The sequence below is a fragment of the Penicillium vulpinum genome, assembly GCF_028829585.1.
Source record: "Penicillium vulpinum strain IBT 29486 chromosome Unknown utg000003l_segment0_segment0, whole genome shotgun sequence".
Taxonomy (NCBI): Eukaryota; Fungi; Ascomycota; class Eurotiomycetes; order Eurotiales; family Aspergillaceae; genus Penicillium; species Penicillium vulpinum.
In genome coordinates, this window is record NW_026643243.1 from 73,722 (window position 1) to 90,352 (window position 16,631).

General features: G+C 47.2%; 7 protein-coding genes across 7 annotated transcripts; 2 read left to right on the forward strand and 5 right to left on the reverse strand.

The window, feature by feature from the left end:
* Positions 1-1,385: 1,385 nt before the first annotated feature.
* rad14 (DNA repair protein RAD14) lies at positions 1,386-2,610 on the reverse strand (the record flags this gene model as incomplete). Its single annotated transcript, XM_057252828.1, has 2 exons — positions 1,386-2,450; positions 2,509-2,610. The coding sequence occupies 2 exons, from the start codon at positions 2,608-2,610 to the stop codon at positions 1,386-1,388; spliced, it is 1,167 nt and encodes a 388-aa protein (XP_057106690.1).
* A 233-nt stretch (positions 2,611-2,843) lies between these two features.
* N7479_005132 (uncharacterized protein) lies at positions 2,844-3,900 on the reverse strand (the record flags this gene model as incomplete). The annotated part of the gene is made up of 2 exons (XM_057252829.1): positions 2,844-3,283; positions 3,348-3,900. The coding sequence occupies 2 exons, from the start codon at positions 3,898-3,900 to the stop codon at positions 2,844-2,846; spliced, it is 993 nt and encodes a 330-aa protein (XP_057106691.1).
* A 566-nt stretch (positions 3,901-4,466) lies between these two features.
* Positions 4,467-4,931, forward strand: N7479_005133 (PaaI family thioesterase; the record flags this gene model as incomplete). Its single annotated transcript, XM_057252830.1, has 1 exon — positions 4,467-4,931. One exon carries the CDS (start codon positions 4,467-4,469, stop codon positions 4,929-4,931), a length of 465 nt encoding a protein of 154 aa, XP_057106692.1.
* A 106-nt stretch (positions 4,932-5,037) lies between these two features.
* On the reverse strand, positions 5,038-5,450 carry N7479_005134 (uncharacterized protein; the record flags this gene model as incomplete). The annotated part of the gene is given in 3 exon segments (XM_057252831.1): positions 5,038-5,232; positions 5,245-5,340; positions 5,376-5,450. 3 exon segments carry the CDS (start codon positions 5,448-5,450, stop codon positions 5,038-5,040), a joined length of 366 nt encoding a protein of 121 aa, XP_057106693.1.
* Positions 5,451-7,284: 1,834 nt separating this feature from the next.
* N7479_005135 (uncharacterized protein) lies at positions 7,285-10,049 on the forward strand (the record flags this gene model as incomplete). Its single annotated transcript, XM_057252832.1, has 5 exons — positions 7,285-7,299; positions 7,351-7,870; positions 7,920-8,825; positions 8,876-9,274; positions 9,331-10,049. The coding sequence occupies 5 exons, from the start codon at positions 7,285-7,287 to the stop codon at positions 10,047-10,049; spliced, it is 2,559 nt and encodes an 852-aa protein (XP_057106694.1).
* Positions 10,050-10,240: 191 nt separating this feature from the next.
* N7479_005136 (putative extracellular endoglucanase) lies at positions 10,241-12,522 on the reverse strand (the record flags this gene model as incomplete). The annotated part of the gene is made up of 6 exons (XM_057252833.1): positions 10,241-10,402; positions 10,462-11,266; positions 11,321-11,342; positions 11,398-11,748; positions 11,802-12,194; positions 12,447-12,522. 6 exons carry the CDS (start codon positions 12,520-12,522, stop codon positions 10,241-10,243), a joined length of 1,809 nt encoding a protein of 602 aa, XP_057106695.1.
* Positions 12,523-13,298: 776 nt separating this feature from the next.
* Positions 13,299-16,005, reverse strand: N7479_005137 (MINDY family deubiquitinase; the record flags this gene model as incomplete). The annotated part of the gene is made up of 3 exons (XM_057252834.1): positions 13,299-14,390; positions 14,444-15,372; positions 15,432-16,005. 3 exons carry the CDS (start codon positions 16,003-16,005, stop codon positions 13,299-13,301), a joined length of 2,595 nt encoding a protein of 864 aa, XP_057106696.1.
* Positions 16,006-16,631: the final 626 nt, after the last annotated feature.

Sequence of the window (16,631 nt, forward strand, 5' to 3'; positions counted from 1 at the left end):
GGTGAGAGGAATACGGAGGTATACAAATTGGTATAATACCATTTTGTTCGCAGATTTCGTCGAACTTCGGTGTTAAATAGCTTCCGTGACCGTCGAGTACTAGAAGCCGATACCTCCCCTTCGTACGCGAAGAAGTCGAAGGAATAAAGAGCTTTTCGAGCCAACGAAGTCCAATTTCATCCGAAGTCCAACCGTTAGGGCTTACTTCAAAGCGCCAGTTATTCGGGACGCTTTTAAACTAAGATTCGAGGAAGACTTTACCTTTAAAAATCATATACGGAGGAAGCACCCAGCCAGAAGCACCCGTACATTCAATTACTGTCACCCACTCGCGAGTTCTAGGTTGTAAAGTCTTACACCGACCGGTTATATCACTTCTCGTAATAACCTTCGCGGTCGCGGTTAATCCTAACGCGAAACCGGTCTCGTCAAAGTTATAAACGTTATCGGGGTCGATTCCAAATTGAAGGATCGTCTTTTGAACCAGATTAAACTACTCCCCAATGATTTTAGGGTCTTCGCATTTCGCACGCTCGTAATTATACCGTTTCGAGAATCGGGAGGAGAGGAGAGGATATCGTTTCACGAATTTCGTAACCCAATTTTCGCCGACCGAAAGAACCGGGGTAGTTCTACGTTGTTGAAGAAGAAGATCCGCTATTTCTCGTACAGAAGAGGGCCGGGGGCTGCTCCACGAGAATCTATAGAGATAATCCATTTTTCAAGAGATTCCTCTTCAAGTTCTGTCAATTTATGCGAATTAGCGCGAGAAGTCGCGCGGTCTTGGACGCCGCTAAGGCGGCGGCGGAGAGTTGAACGCGGCACATTGAAAGTGCGAGCAGCGAGAGTAATATTACTGATATCTCCATTTTTAAAAGCCTGGATAGCTAATAAAAGCCTACCCTCTTGCTCAATTGAATTTTTCGAGCTTTGAGAGCGAATTGGTGGCATAGTGGGTGGTTGAAGAAGAAGGGATTAAATTAATTAACGCGTTTTGGGTAGGGTGGCCACTCGGTGGTTGTGGCCACTCGGTGGTGAAATACGTTATGTAACTATGTACAACGTAGTTATAGGTTGATTGGGAGATTACAACTTATTCCATGTATGTAGAATTTTGGTATAAAATCCACGTTGATATTGAGCTCGATGATCAGTTTGCTCTTACCATTACAATATATTTTGGCTGTTCAAGTTGTAACTATAGTTGATTATATGACGATTTATACTCCGACTACACGAGAATACATTATGTAGTCAGCGAAATTCTCACAGCTATTTTAATACCGAAAAGTACGATATAGTGTTTAATAGGTTCAAATGCTACATTTATTCGTGGTCTCATACAATAATAATACATAATAAATCATGCTATGATACACTTTGCTCTAGAACTCAAGTTCTTCCACCTCCATCCCACATTCTATACACGTCTTGATACCAATTCCAGTTTCTGGATTCTCAATGGATCGGCCCCATTGATGGACATGCTTCCGCCCAGAACCAAGATCGTCGCCAAACTCTCCACCCGAAGCACCTTGTCGATTGCGTCGGTAAGCCTCCACACGTGTGCGTTTCTTCAGCTCCTGCAGCTTCGTTTTGAATTTGGCCTCCCGTCGCCGTTTCTTATCACTTTCTCGCCGCTCAAACTCAGCATCAAGCGCCTCCGTTGAACCCCATTTCTTCTCGGAAAACGCATATTCTTCGATCTGGTATCGTAGATACAGCATCATGCTATTCCATGTAGATTTGTGTGGATTTGGACGCTCGAGCCGTGGAAGGAGCTCTTCATCTCGAAGTTCAGCTGTGCAAAGAGTGATCAGCACAACTCTCTTTTCATAAACGATAATTAAGTACTCACGATCTGTCAAGAGATAATCTTCCTTGGCTTCCGTCTTGGTCAACAAACTGTATTTCTCCGGGTGCTTCTCCTTGCAGGCATGACAGATGCAACACTTCAGCTCCTCTTCCCATTTCCAATCAATTTCGAGACTGCCACATTCACGACATGTCTTCTGCTTGCTTTTATCATCTAGGACACTTAGACCTGGTTCAAAAGGCCCTTCCCGATTTCGCTTTAGTGATTGGAGTATCTGATGGCGTTCCCACTCCTTCTGGGTCATATGTGCTGGTTTTTGTACTTCTTTCCCATCTGGCACGTGTAGTTGTTTGTTGAACGGGTCATCCTCCTGTGTCAAAAATCCACCTTTCGTGTCGGTCATCTTGCTAAAATCATAGTCGACATAGCTTGCGAAATTTCGGGCTGGCTTTATCGAGTCCAGTGGGCGATTTGAAGAAGATGCATCGCGCATATTAGCAGGTTGATTTGATGCCGCCATCGAGGTGAACGAGCGTTTGGCACCTGCTGTAGGCTGGGAGGTGTTTAAGGCAGCTTGGGATAGTTCGGCTTCACGTCTCTCTCGAAGAGCTTTAGCTTTCATGCGATTAATTTCCTATCAGCAAGACTGGTCAGTTTGGACTGACGATGTCGCAAGGCTGGGAAAAACTTACCATCCTCCGTTGTTGTTCTGGAGTCATAGAAGCACGAGGAAGTTGCCCTGCCCCCGAGCCCTTGGGCTGCGAAGGCGGGGTTGAGGGCCTTTCTGTTGGCATTATGAAATTATTCTCTGGATAACAACGGTCTTTGCCGTTGTTCACAGTTGCAATGATATGAGAGCAAGGCGAAAGGCGGAAGGCGGCCAGATCCTCCCCGATCAATCAATCACGTGATATTAGTGTTTATAAAGCGACGTCATTGGCGCATCCTGGAAACGAACAAGAACACTGAAATCAATATTTTGGAGGCATCAGTTTGAATTGGAAAGCATATCAATTAGACCGAGAAGCTATGAGTCTGCAGCCGGATAATCAAAGTCTTCCTCTCGATCCTGGCCATACAAAACCTCGCACACTCCCCCTACCGGTACGTCCATAACGGCATCGGTTCCCTCACTCCAAATTTCTCGCCAATTGACCTTGCGATTTTGTGGGCCCATGATCTGATAAGAGGTAGCGCCAGGCTTCATCTTGGTAGCACCGCCAGGACGTCTTCGCGCCTTTCCATCAATAACTGATACATTCGCGACCTCATCAACAATATTCTCGATACTGTGCATGGGCAAAGTAAGGTAGCCTGTATTATACGTGGCGAGGGCAGCATAAATGTAGATAAGGAACATCACCAACCATGCGGGGATTGCCAGCGACCACCAACGGTTGGGATAATAGTAGATGCCTAGCTGATGGAGGAATGGTGATGGGAGATAAGACCATAGGAGATAAAACACTAAGTTGGTCCGGTCAGTATGCGGAAGACGAGAGATTGCGCTAGCGACTCCCATGGGACTTACAAAAAGCCAATGATGAAGCTAAGTATAATACAAAGCCATAGTACTCATAGGTAGGAACCTTGGGACTGGCGCGCGGAACGGTGGTTGCGCGACGAGCTGACTTGGCGACTGCCGCCTCGGTATCATTGGGAGTTTCTACATCAGAACTGTCAGGGGTAGTCGGGCGTGATGTAGTAGTTGAGAAGGGCGGCCGAAGAAGAGAAGTGAGTGAGGGGGAGGGCGGTAGAGGGGTGGGCGGGCGGTTGTAGAATGGAGGCGCAAATGCATTGGGGCCATGGAGAGAGCTGGAGGACTGGCGAAATGGATGATTCCGGTCAATATCAGAAGAATCATCGGAGTCTGTATCGGAGAATGATTGATGCTCTAGTGAGTAGTGCGACTGGAAATCTGCATCGTCCTCCACCTCGATCTCATCATAGCCGGGTGAGGTGATGCTCTCGTCTTCATAACTCTCTTGCGGTTCACTCGGGGATATAGGGTCTTCAGCCAACAGGGGAGGGAAGGGCTGCTTGGCCTCAAAGGACGAATTGAACGTCCTTGTCGAGTTCTCCATTTTACAAAATGACAAAGAGTTGGTTGGTGTTGTTGGTATCTCCCTTTTTTCTGCAACCATCACCAGATTCACCGCCCATCTCCATTTCCGCGTCTACGCTTGAGATTCAAATTTGAGGTTTTCGTTATGTTTTTTTTATCTGTGACCTCGCCAAATTACTACTAGGTATAAGAATAAATTCTGTGCGCTGCATTTATCAAATAGCATTGGATTTTTGTGTAGTGATATACCGGTTGATGCAGGTCGAGATCGATAGTTATATCGATATTACATTTAGGCATTTGTTCCAAATTAAGCATACAGTGGTGCTGGAGGTCAAAGCAATATGTATCTATAGGAATGTATCATAGTAAATCTCCTTACTATGTATGTATTTCTAACTATGTTCCCTACCTAGTTCCCTTCCGCATCGACCCCGTTGTAAAGGCGGCACAACTCCGCTCTGGGCCCCTCCGACTCGGACTTCAACGAAAATCCCCGATGCCCCTCCCTATACATCATTTCAATTGTGTTTTTGAGCATATCCTTATTCTTCCAAGTTTCTTTCCTCAAAGTGGTCATTCAATATGAACAACACCGAATTGGAGCATGTCCGCGGGGTTTGGGAGCGAACCAAGAATGAAAGCCCCATCTATCGTCTTCTCCTCTCCGATGTCGATATTATTAGTGCAACTCGTGGCCAGATGCAAGCCCGACTTAAGCTCACAGCGGAGCATGTCAATTCGCGCGGCACCATTCATGGAGCTGTGTCTGCAACCATCATCGATTGGGCGGGGGGCATGTCGATAGCCACACATGGATATGAGAGAACAGGCGCAAGCATTGATATCCACGTTTCGTATCTGTCAACCGCCACCGTTGGAGATACCCTGGATATTTCCGCCGTTGCTGATCGGGTGGGGAAGTCAATGGCCTTTACTACCATCAGAATCTCCCGAGTCGTCGACGATGAAGTGGGCCCCTTGGTTTCAAAGGGTTCACACACCAAGTTCCTGCCTGTCTCTAAGGAGAATCGTGAAACTAAGAGCTGAATCCTCATTCCAAGCATGTTGTCCATAGACGTAAAACATTGTTTCCGATTCTTCAACATCTCCGTGCAATTCTACTAGTTCCGATCCAGGAACCTTCTATTTCCAATCATGTCCTCCCCGTCGCAGATGTTATGCCACCATCCACAATGAGTTCCTGGCCAGTGATATACTGCGCCTCGCCACTAACCAGGAAAAGCGTAGCATGAGTAACATCCCATGCGTCGCCTGTTTTCCTCATCGGAACTTGCGCATGGCGCATCTCCATATGATGTATCTTTCCGCTCGACCATCCGCCGCATATCTAGATATGTACCAAACAGGTTGTGTACGGTGTTTTCATGAGCCCAGGAACAACCGTGTTCAAACGCACACCCTTGGGTGCATAGATCACAGCCGTTGTTTTCATCAACTGAATGATGGCAGCCTTTGTCGCGAATATCCAACCTGAGGCTTTCCAGTGTATCTCAAGCCGGCAATTCCGGCCACGCTCACCACTGTATCACTGCCTTGCTGTTCCATTGTCGGTAGAACGTGTTGGCACATCAAAAACACTCTCTTGAGATTGAGGTCTACCTGGGAATCCCAAACTTCCTCTAAAATTGTAGCGGGATACCCCCGCTCTGACCTCCCGACTTTGTTTATCAGAATATCAACCTGGCCGTGTTTAGCCACACAAGCTTCCACAGGGTTCTTTGTGGATTTAGCTGATGTTACGTCCGTTTCCACGGCGTCTCAGGTCCCACCCTCGATCTCAATAGCCTCTTTGGTAGGAAGAGTCAAAGCGAGCGTGCGGTTGCCACCGAAGATCTTTGCATCTTGTCGAGCTAAGAGAACAGCGATTGTAGCTACAATCCCCTAGTCTTCGGATTAGCTTTGACCTAGGCCAGTGACGAGGACTACTTTCCCGTGGAGAGACAACATGACGAAAGATCGAAGACGATTCATGTTATGAAGTGACAATATATAGCTTTATATAGCTTGATATAAGAAACGTTTAAATATCGAGGTCACCCAAACGGGATTGTCTCGATGGGTTTGCCGCTCCCCGGCATACTCCCGATATAAAACATGGACGTCTATGCCATACCCAGACATACACTACCTAGTGCCTATCTCTGCTGAGGTTAGCTGGAATTTTCCTTTGGTTATCCAGAGCGAAAGGCTTCCTCCAAAAATACGGTTCAAAAAGCAAACCTAGAATGTAGTGCAACACTTTCAAAGTTGGAGATGGACATTAGACCAACTAAGCGCAAGGAGGATCTTGGAAAATGACAAAAAAAAAAAAAAAGGACAAGGTTACAGATGCCAATACCTGTTTCAACACTCCGCACAGAGTGCAGTCTATGTATACGCCCAGGTGGTACAAACTTGGAAGGCATAATCTACATGTGTACGGAGTACCCCGTACGGAGTACATGTATACCATATAGTCATCTACAGGGTACCATTCATATGTATGTGCCATCTACTCCGTACTCCGTACATCTACTTACCATCTACTATCTATCATCTAGAACCCACCTGGGCAGTTCCCACACGATGGGACACATTATTATTCTCGAACAACCCCATGCAATAAGTACCGGTTTCTTTATAGTTTAACACTGAAGTTCACCTTCATAACATTCCTCATGTGTTGTAACGCCAGGTGTCCAGCCTCCACCGCCAGAAGACCCCCCTGCATTCCCGAAAGTCATTGAGGGGAAAAAGAGCCGAGCTGAGTAAGTTTCTCTTTTCAGCCTTGGAAGTCTGGAAAGTGTACAATGATCCATGCGACAAGAGGATTACTATTACCAGGTGAGAGACAGCCTCCCTGTATGAACTTCAAATCTTCAAAAATTCTCATATTCAGGAGGTTTACTGGGGCCAAATAGTTTTTCTTTTTTAGGAGACCCGCATCTACATACTCCGTACTGGATGTGGATTTTCTAGTCTAGTTTTACTAGAATTTCTCTTTATTATTCCTTTTTTCCAACCTTCAGCAAATGAAATATGTGCATTTTCTACTGACATGTTCATGTTCTACATTTCTTGGAATTTCCTCTAAACATATAGAGGTACTCCGTACGGAGTATACAAATGTACATATCGCCAAGGCAAAGACCCACAAACTATCGGATCGACAAGACTAGGCTTTGGATTGATCCTATCAGCTCTTGTAGGCATGGACTTGTCTATCTCTATTGTGGGTGACAGGTCGAGAATGGGGGGACTATGTGTAGAGCATTGCTTTTTTCTTTTTTCTTTTTCTTTTCTTTTCTTTTCTTTTCTTTTCTGTCATTTCCTTGGCTTGTACGGAGTACGGATTATTCCGTATCTCTCCTTGTGTTTCAATTTGGAGACTAAACTCATCATGTCGAGTATAACGGTATGATCACACCCCCAAACTCGTAGATAAATTCTTGCTAATATGATACAGGATAATGACACAAATATTGGATCGGCGCGAGGCGAGGCGTCGACCACCTCCGGTGATATCGTCAGCGGTCTCATCGGCGGAGGGGGCTCATCAGGCTCGGCGCTGATGATGACCCTATTGCCTGCACTCGCATATGCCATGTTTTGGATCTGCCTATTTCTGATATTTCGGCGAACTCAGCGCCGATGGTACGCTCCAAGATCCTACTTACCCGATCTACATGAGCATCAACGGAGTCCCGAGTTGCCTTCTGGCTGGGTTAACTGGCTCGGGACATTTTTGAAAATTGAAGATAATCATGTCCTCCGCCACTCATCGCTAGACGGTTATCTTTTCCTGCGATTTTTGCGCGTCCTTGCTGCCACATGCCTGACGGGCTGTCTGATTACATGGCCCATTCTGTTGCCTTTTCATGCCACTGGGGGCAACGGCAATACTGAGCTCGATATCCTGAGTTTCAGTAACGTCAAGAACCCCAACAGATACTATGCCAATGTTGTAGTAGCATGTGTTTACTTTAGTGAGTTATCGGTATCTTCACTCGCAAAACAGGCCACTCACAAGTATAGCGTTTGTGTTCTATGTTGTGGTCAGAGAAAGTCTGTATTACGCAAACCTCCGCCAGGCCTACCTTAACTCACCTGCCTACGCATCTCGAATGTCGTCCCGTACAGTCCTCTTCATGTCAGTCCCAGACGCTTACAAGAAAGAGAAGAAACTACGACAAATATTTGGAGAATCGATTCGCCGAATCTGGATTACCTCCGACTGCTCAAAATTGGAAAAGATAGTTAATGAACGAGATCGACTAGCCGAGAAGTTGGAAACCGCAGAGACCAAACTCATTCGGCGAGCAAATAAAATCCGCACCCAAGCAATCAAAACAGGCGAATTGAATATCGACATGTGCCTAGACTGCGAGTCAAGCAACCCAGTATGGTCTCACAAGGTCAAACGTCCCATGCATCGACTCAAATTTTTTGGCGAAAAGGTCGACTCTATCCATTGGTATCGGGCTGAGCTTGCAAAGAAAATTGAACAAGTATCAAATCTGCAAGCCAAGCACCAAAATGGTGAAACAAAACAGCTCGGTGCGATTTTTGTCGAATTCGACACCCAGGCCGATGCACAAGTCGCCCTCCAAACCCTGTCACATCATCAGCCATTTCATATGACGCCTCGCTTCATTGGAGTTTCACCTCGCGAGGTTGTATGGTCGGCACTAAATCTTAGTTGGTGGCAAAGAATTGTTAGGAGATTCGCAATCCAGGGATTCCTGGCGGCCATGGTCATCTTTTGGTCATTTCCTGCGGCCATAGTTGGTGCAATTTCGAACGTCACATACATCTGCACGCTGATTCCATTCCTTCACTTCATTCTTGACCTGCCCGATTTCATGAAAGGAGCGATTGAGGGTCTTCTGCCTGCCGCGGCACTAGCGGCGTTGATGTCACTAGTGCCGATAATATGTCGCAGTACGTTCCCCAAATCCGGATTCATCAAATCCCTGCTTACTTTTATATAGTATGCGCCAGACGGGCTGGAGTACCATCGATGGCGCGAGTTGAGCTGTTCACACAAAGCGCTCACTTTGTCTTTCAAGTTGTACAAGTGTTTTTGGTCACGACCTTGACGTCGGCTGCGTCGGCTGCTACAGCACAAATTGTGAAGGATCCTCTCTCGGTCAAAGATTTGCTGGCACAGAACCTACCTAAGGCGACTAATTTCTACATTTCTTACTTCATGCTGCAAGGACTGAGCATGAGTTCCATGGCCCTTGTTCAAATTGTCAGTGCCTTGGTGTTCAAATTTGTGACCACATTCTTTGCTTATTCCCCTCGTCGTCTGTTTCAAGGATGGGCTCAATTTACCAGTCTAGGTTGGGGCAACGTCTTCCCCATTTTCACCAACATGGCTGTAATTGGTAAGCGATGTCCTACTAAAGCCTCTAATAAGGATTAACTGAACTCGATTCCTTAGCTTTGACCTATTCATGCATCGCGCCGCTAATTCTAGGATTTGCCTTTATCGGACTTTATCTTGTATACCAAGCCTACAGATACAATTTCCTCTTTGTATATGATATTCAAGTCGACACAAAGGGATTAGTCTACCCACGAGCCCTGCAACATTTGCTAACAGGTCTCTACCTGGCGGAGATTTGCTTAATTGGTCTTTGCGCCATCAAGGGCGCCATCGGTCCAGTCATCATCATGGCGCTATTCCTGGTCGGCAATATCCTGGCACACATGTCGCTCAACGAAGCACTCGCCCCACTGAATACTTTCCTACCACGATCTCTTGACGCCGAAGAGGAAATGCTCCAAGAGAAAGAAGAAGCAGCAGCAGCGATCAACGAAGAGCGTCGCCCTCGCGCAATGGCCTTCTGGAGATGGTTCCACCCGAACGTATACAAAGATTACGCAGCATTGCGTCAAAAAGTTCGCCGCAATCTTGAGGAAATCTCGTACACACCAGAAGAGATGCGCACAGCATATTTCGAGCCATGTGTATCATCACCGCCACCGACTTTGTGGATCCCACGCGATAAGTGGGGTTTCAGTAACCATGAGGTTATAGAGACTGATTCAATAATCAACATCACAGATGAGGGTGCGCACTTGAATGAGAAGAACAAGATCGTGTGGGATAAATATGATCCTCATCTTCCTTTACGGGAGTTGAAGACCTTGTATTGATCTTGGCTATCGACCATGAAATTCAATGACTTCATGACAGACGATAGATTGGTTTTTTTTTTGTACATAAATGCTAATTTGATGGGCAACATGATATTAGACAACGAGGCTGCAAAGCAAAGCCGGATCAAGCGCACTAAAATGCTTATAATATTGTCAAATTATTTCCCCAGTATTGAGATTTAATTCCATCAGACAGTCAAAGTAAAGTTGACGGCATTCACAGCACCATTATCCCGCGGGTAAAACTCGAAGGTGAAGACGGCTGATTCGCCAGCAGAGATGACAGAGCTAATAGCAGATGAAGTGAGGATCACATGGGAGTCGTCCCAGTTAAACTGGCTGCTGTAGGTCTAGATTGATATATTAGTATTGAAAAATGGCACACAAAGAGGAATTGAGCTCAGCTTACAGTTCTCGCTTGCTGGATAGGACCCAAGTATGATGTCCAGTCATCGACCAGGTATTTTCCACTCTTGGTCAAAGCCTTTACTGCAGCAACAGTTTTTACTCCACCCCAGGTTATTGGAATCAACAGGTCAGAGCCAGAGACAGCAGACGCCACTGCCGATGTTGATGACAGAGTTGGAGTCTTCCATTGAACAATTTGGATAGTAGGGGACGAGTCTCCCCCGGAGAACTTCAAGGTTAGAGTGGCGACGATACCCGGTGCTGTCGTGGACGAAAGATACTTGGATAAGTACGAAGCTGTGAAGATTATGTTTGCACCCGAGACAGAATAGTCTGTACCCGAAGACAACTTCGCACCAGTAGAGTCACTGATTGACGAGAGCGTGTTGCCGTTGAAGAGGAATGGAAGAGTCTGTGCAGTCACAGCGGTTCCATACTGATGGAAAATATAAGCCGACGAGGACTGAGTGGTTGCATAATCATCCACAGTGCTATCAGGCAAACTGTTTGCAGTAGACTCGGTGGACTTTGTGATGATCGAGAGTGAGTTAGAGTCACGCCAGACTGCGGTGGTTCGGTCCAAGTGGTCCAATCCGTTATCCCACAGCACACAGGAGATGTCAAGACTGGCTGCAGTCTTGATCAAGAAGTCAACGTACTTCCATCGAGCAGCGGGCTCGGTGTTGGTGGGTGAAGCATCGTATTCACCCAGAACGATGGGTACATTGGGGAAAGCGTTACGCAGATTCTGGAAGTCAGCCTTTACAGTAGCCTTGTCACTGTCAGAGCCCCAAATAGTCTTTCCCCTGTTTGGAGTCAGTAAATAATGCCGATATGCTGGGCTGGGTCTATGGTCTTACCAAGCGTTGAAGATAAATTCGTCTAAAAGCCACTCAGTCAGTTCAACTCGATTATGTAGACTCATCTTTTGACTCACAAGGACTGTAGTAGTGGAACTGGATAGCATATGGATTCGAGAACCCAGAGGGTGCAACAAACCAGTCTGCAGTTTTTATGCTATCCTCGCCACCTCCGACTAGAGTAACAACTCTTTGCGAGTTGAAGCCACCAGCGTCATTGATAGCCTGGAGGAAGATCTTGTTCAGCTTGTTGAGCTCGGCACCATCAGCTGCTGTATTGCAAGGAGGCTCATTGATAGGCTCAAAGGCAACAAGATTGGATTTGCAGGCCAACTTGGTTCCAATCTGATACCAGAGTCTGTAGAATTTCTCTTCAATCATGGTAAGATTGGCTCCAGATTGGGAAATATCAGCCCAAACCCATGAATCTGTTTTGTGTTAATATATCGCAATCTTGAATACAAGGTCATATATATCATACCATGGTGCACATCGACGATAACGTAGAGTCCACGGGCCACAATCATATCAATCACGTCGGAGACTCGCTGCAACCATGCTGGGTCAACGGTCCAATCCGGTGAGCTTCCGGTAAAATGATAAGCCCAGGTGACTGGGAGTCGGACACTCTTGAATCCGGCAGCCTTCACGGTATCGAATGTCGATGCCACAGCTGGGAGATTATTCCAAGATCCCTCATCGGGAACAGCATCAAGGGTATTTCCCAGATTCCAACCGGGATGTAGATGAGACACAAAATCAGCAGCTGAAATTGCACTAAATTGTCCAGTGCAAACAGCCCCGCTCGCGGTTGTTGTCTGCGTCGTGGACTTGGAGGTCGTTGTCAGCGTGGTGGCCTTGGTAGTGGTCACTGCTGAAGTGGTTGTGGTACTGCTGGTTGTTGTTCCTGTTCCTGGAATACATTGAGCGTACCCTCGAAAAGATATTAGTATGAATTCAACTGAGCTCTAATGTACCTGCTGGTATTCACATACATTCATTCTGCGAAACACAGACAAAGCCTGATGTGCAAGTGGTGCTTCCTGTATACCCACTGCCTCCGCCTATATGTCACCTGTTAGTTCAAGGGCAAATACTAAGAGAAAAGGGGAAAAAAGATTCATACATTGTCCATAGCCTGCTACCTGGGCCTGGGCTATCCCGGCCAGGGCCAGGAGGGCACCAGAAACGATAATCTGCATGGTAAGATCTACTATCAGAAGGAATCTACGGATCTTAATGATTCGCAAAGCTGGATAGACAAAATTCACATGGGAATCTCAAGGATATTTATACTTGCTGGCCAATTTTGTTATAGTAGTTCTTTATAGTACCATGCCCACCCCCCTAGTCCCAGTCGTGAATCTTGTGGGCCGGTGGACCGGTGGATCGTTTCCCTCACGAATACTGCATTGGAGCATGCCGAAACGCCTCCTTTGACTTAAATAGCCGGTAGATGAGGTATTCTTATGCTCGGCATAGATTGCCATTGCATACTTTGTGCCTTTATCCCAGGGGAAGGCTAGCTGGGAAATAACTAGGAAAAGGCGCAATAACTCCTCCAATCAGAAGGCTTCTCCACAAATAGGCTGCAAGTCCTTTAATTTCCCCAATCTCAGAGCAAATTAGATGTAATCCATTCGAGACAAGCCCGAAAATAGCGTGGACATTTCACATGTCACCTGGTTTGTATGTGGTTATTAGCCCCGCTCCTGTAGAAGGCGCGGACAAGGTCCGTCTTGGTTTTAACAAACCCGTGGAGAATGAGGAACAAGAAACTATATGTTGTACGGAGTACATTGTACATGGTATGTAGTAGTCTCACATGGAGTCAGAGTCATACGGATTAATCAAAGACATGTGGTTTCTCTACAATACACATTATAAAAGGCATATCACGTCATATTCATTCCAGTATGGGCATTGGCGTAAAAAAAAAAGAAAAAGTATAGTCTCTCGTCCTCTCCGGTTGCATTGTTCACATCACTATGCAGTCTTTGTTCCGTTCTGTTTCCATTATGTTCTGACCCCCTGTACGCACAGATGGGCGTGGTCGGTGGGAATACTGTGGGGTTCGATTCCGTGAATTCCGGCTCCCAGGGTATTGATTTCCTGGAGTACCGCCGTATGACCTTCTGTCAGGGGGCGAATAGCGCGGCCCACTGGTAGCTTGTTCATAGGGAGGAGGGGGTGCGTTTGGGTCCTCAGCCCCGGGCACATGTTGTGGCTGAGGTCTGGGTTGAGAGCCAATCGCATTGGCAACACTTGAAGACCGAGTAGGTACGTTGCTCAAGCGGGGTGAAGGTGATGGTCGATTGGAAGAATTACTTGGGGCAGACGTACGACGATCGCGAGCCTGCTGATTCCTAGCATTTTCGCGTCGCTCTTCTTCTTGAAACTGAAGTGAGAGCGCATACGCATAGTCTGCATCACTCTGTTCTTGGGTTGGCTCAGGGGATTTTGATGTTTCGTTTGCGCCTGGAGAATGAGTGGGCTCATTCGATGTGCCGGGTGCGGGAGCAGGATCAGATGTGGCCGAGGGACCAGCGCCCACGGGGCGAAAGTCGCCAGAGTAATATTCTGTGTTGAACCCTGTCACGTCGACAAGAGATTCCCAAACTACCTCGGCATGGCCCGCATAACCAGCATCGGTAACCAAAGTGTAGAGTTGGTGGGATTGCGGGTGTTTATATAAAGTCGAGAAATGGTCATTGCGGAAAAGGATGGAGACAGATCCGGGCGTAAGTTTAGTTGACAGCTGTGTCAAGCCAAATGGGCTTAATTGTGTCGCATTCTCAATTTCCACAAATTGCTGGATTATTTGGATATCCGCCATGATATTCTCTTCCTCGGGTTCAAGTGTCTCGCCTCGCCCCACGCGGTCCTCAAGCTCTTGTCTGCGAAAAGGCAGCATTTGGATATCCTCATAATATTGCGCAGTGCGTGACATTGCAGCATGAACAGGACTAGACCAAGGGGCTAGCCAGGCATGAATCAATGGGATACCAAATGTGCTGTATAGTCGAAGGTCACTAGTTTCGAGAAAAGTGCCAAATCCTTCCATAGAATCCTAATACCAAGTAAGTATAGGTAGCCCTCGACGGATACGTTACATGTACTCACCATTGTCAAACGTGGGTTGACATTCATACCTGTATGCAGCATTGTCAGGAATTGAGTGAGGGCCTCGATGTCTGGAAACTCCTCCTCGGGACCCAGACATGTTGTCAGCTCTTCAAACATCGCCTCAATAAGCAGGCCCAGAGATATTTGCTCACGGGTTGACAGAGCTCTAACGATTGGTGGGCGAGTGTTGGGGTTCGCTCGCAGCACTAATGCATTGATAAGGGCTAGCAGCGGGCAGGGTCCGTTTTGATTTTGGACCAAAATCGGGGACTCCACTAGTCGACCACTTTGATCGGTCCATCGGATGTGTCGAATAGTATATGTTTCTGATCTCTGCTCCTTTTGTCGTGCAGCTTCTGAAACAGATAAAATGGGCTTTGTTTTGAGTTGCTGTGGTTGGTGCACCAGGGAAGATGCGAGATCTTGTTTTTTTGACAATGATCTTGCTCCATTCATGGCGGGTTCTGAGCACACTGAAGACGCAGCGTGAGAACCGGTCTCGACTCTCGAATTGTCAGTGGCGCTCGACGCACCCAAATCAATCAGTTCATGGGATGTGGCGGAGGTTCCACTACTAAGAGCAACAGATGGAGTGTTGATGCCAGCGTCCGATCCGAGCATCCCACCAGTGGATGAAGGTTTGTATTGTGCGCGGGAACGGCTTTCCCCGTCAGAGTGGTCAGACAGCTGCACAGCAACTGCCGGGGCATATGGATTAGACTGAACTCCTTGTAGGTATACTTCCTGGGGGGCCAAGAGTTTGATCGACTCTTGAGAACCCCACGGTGACTTATCAGTGATGTGATGGCTGCCTAACACAGCCCGTTGCTCGGAGTGAGAGGGATAAGGAGCCTCGGACCATGGGGATTCTTGGTGGGGCTCATCTAAAAGAGACAGCCGTGCAGTCATCGGAATATATCCGTCGGCTGTAAGTTGTTAACAAATATGATTTTGAGAGAATTTCCAGAAGGAAGTGATGTCATACTTTGGCTCAATGGGTCACTGTTTGAAGTCGTATGTGAATCGCGCCCCCACTCATTACGATCCAAAAGCTCTTGAGTATGTTCTGCTGGCCTGGGCTTCAGGAATGGGTTATTCGACTGTAGCTGAACCGGTAGCTCCCCAGTGGAAGCCTCAGTGGCATCGGGTATTGACCGCCACGCATTCTCGCCCGCTCCTGGTTGTTGACTTGCGATCAACGTGTGTGGACCCCAGTGAGCGTTGGTATTTGCAGGGTCCTGGTATGCTCCCTCATACTGACTATACTGACCGGAGTGGCCATCCTCTGGCCTTCCGTTATTGTCGGGCCATGGGTTTGGCGGTTGGCTGGTGGGAGACCCCATCGGTGAGCGCTGTGCCTCCTCAAGTGGCATCAGGTCAAATGCAGGTGAAGTGTTGAGATCGGGGGAGTAGATAGAGTCCTCAGAAGAAAATCGGTTCAAAGGAGTCGGGCGTTGGGAGGATGCTGAGTTGGGTGATTTGGGCGAACGTGGGTTCGATCGAGGATTTGGCTTGTTAATGTTCTCTAGACGCGGTGGGGGCTGTTTGCGCAGGCCCATGAAGACGTCCGTTGACCTTTGGGGGGGGGGGGGTGCAGGTTTGATTTGCGTATAGTTCTAGAGATGGAAAGGCTAATAAAGCACTTCAAAGTCAATCGAGAGTATGTAGGACACCCAAGAACAGTTTGTATTTTCGATCTGAGAGTGGATTCAGGATGTAGGCTCAAAATAATACCAACAAGCCACTAGGTATAGGGAAAACGCCTTGCGCTGGGGCTGCAGGGGCTGGAATGCCCTGCCCGTATACGTAATAATCGATGGACAATAGCTTATTCTTTAAGCTTGAGCTCTGAAATGCTATACTCTTCCCCGATGAAGAGAAAGCTATGTTGAACAAAGTACAGGGTAATGATAGAGGTGGATAATGATCCTAGACTGTCTCTCGCAAGGCACCCGGATTCTGCAGATCCACTCCGATTGTTGACCTGGGGGTAGCTCCAACGCCAGTATATGTATTACTGTATTATTCACATGCAAGAGTGGCCTCAAAGGCCATCACTAGCGGGATGCGGTTCTGGTACGGTATGGAGGCCGTATGCTGGAGATTATGACGAAATGGAACAGGTCCAGTAATTTAAGGCATCATATGCATCAGTTTAAGGCATCAATAGCCCGGACTATCTATG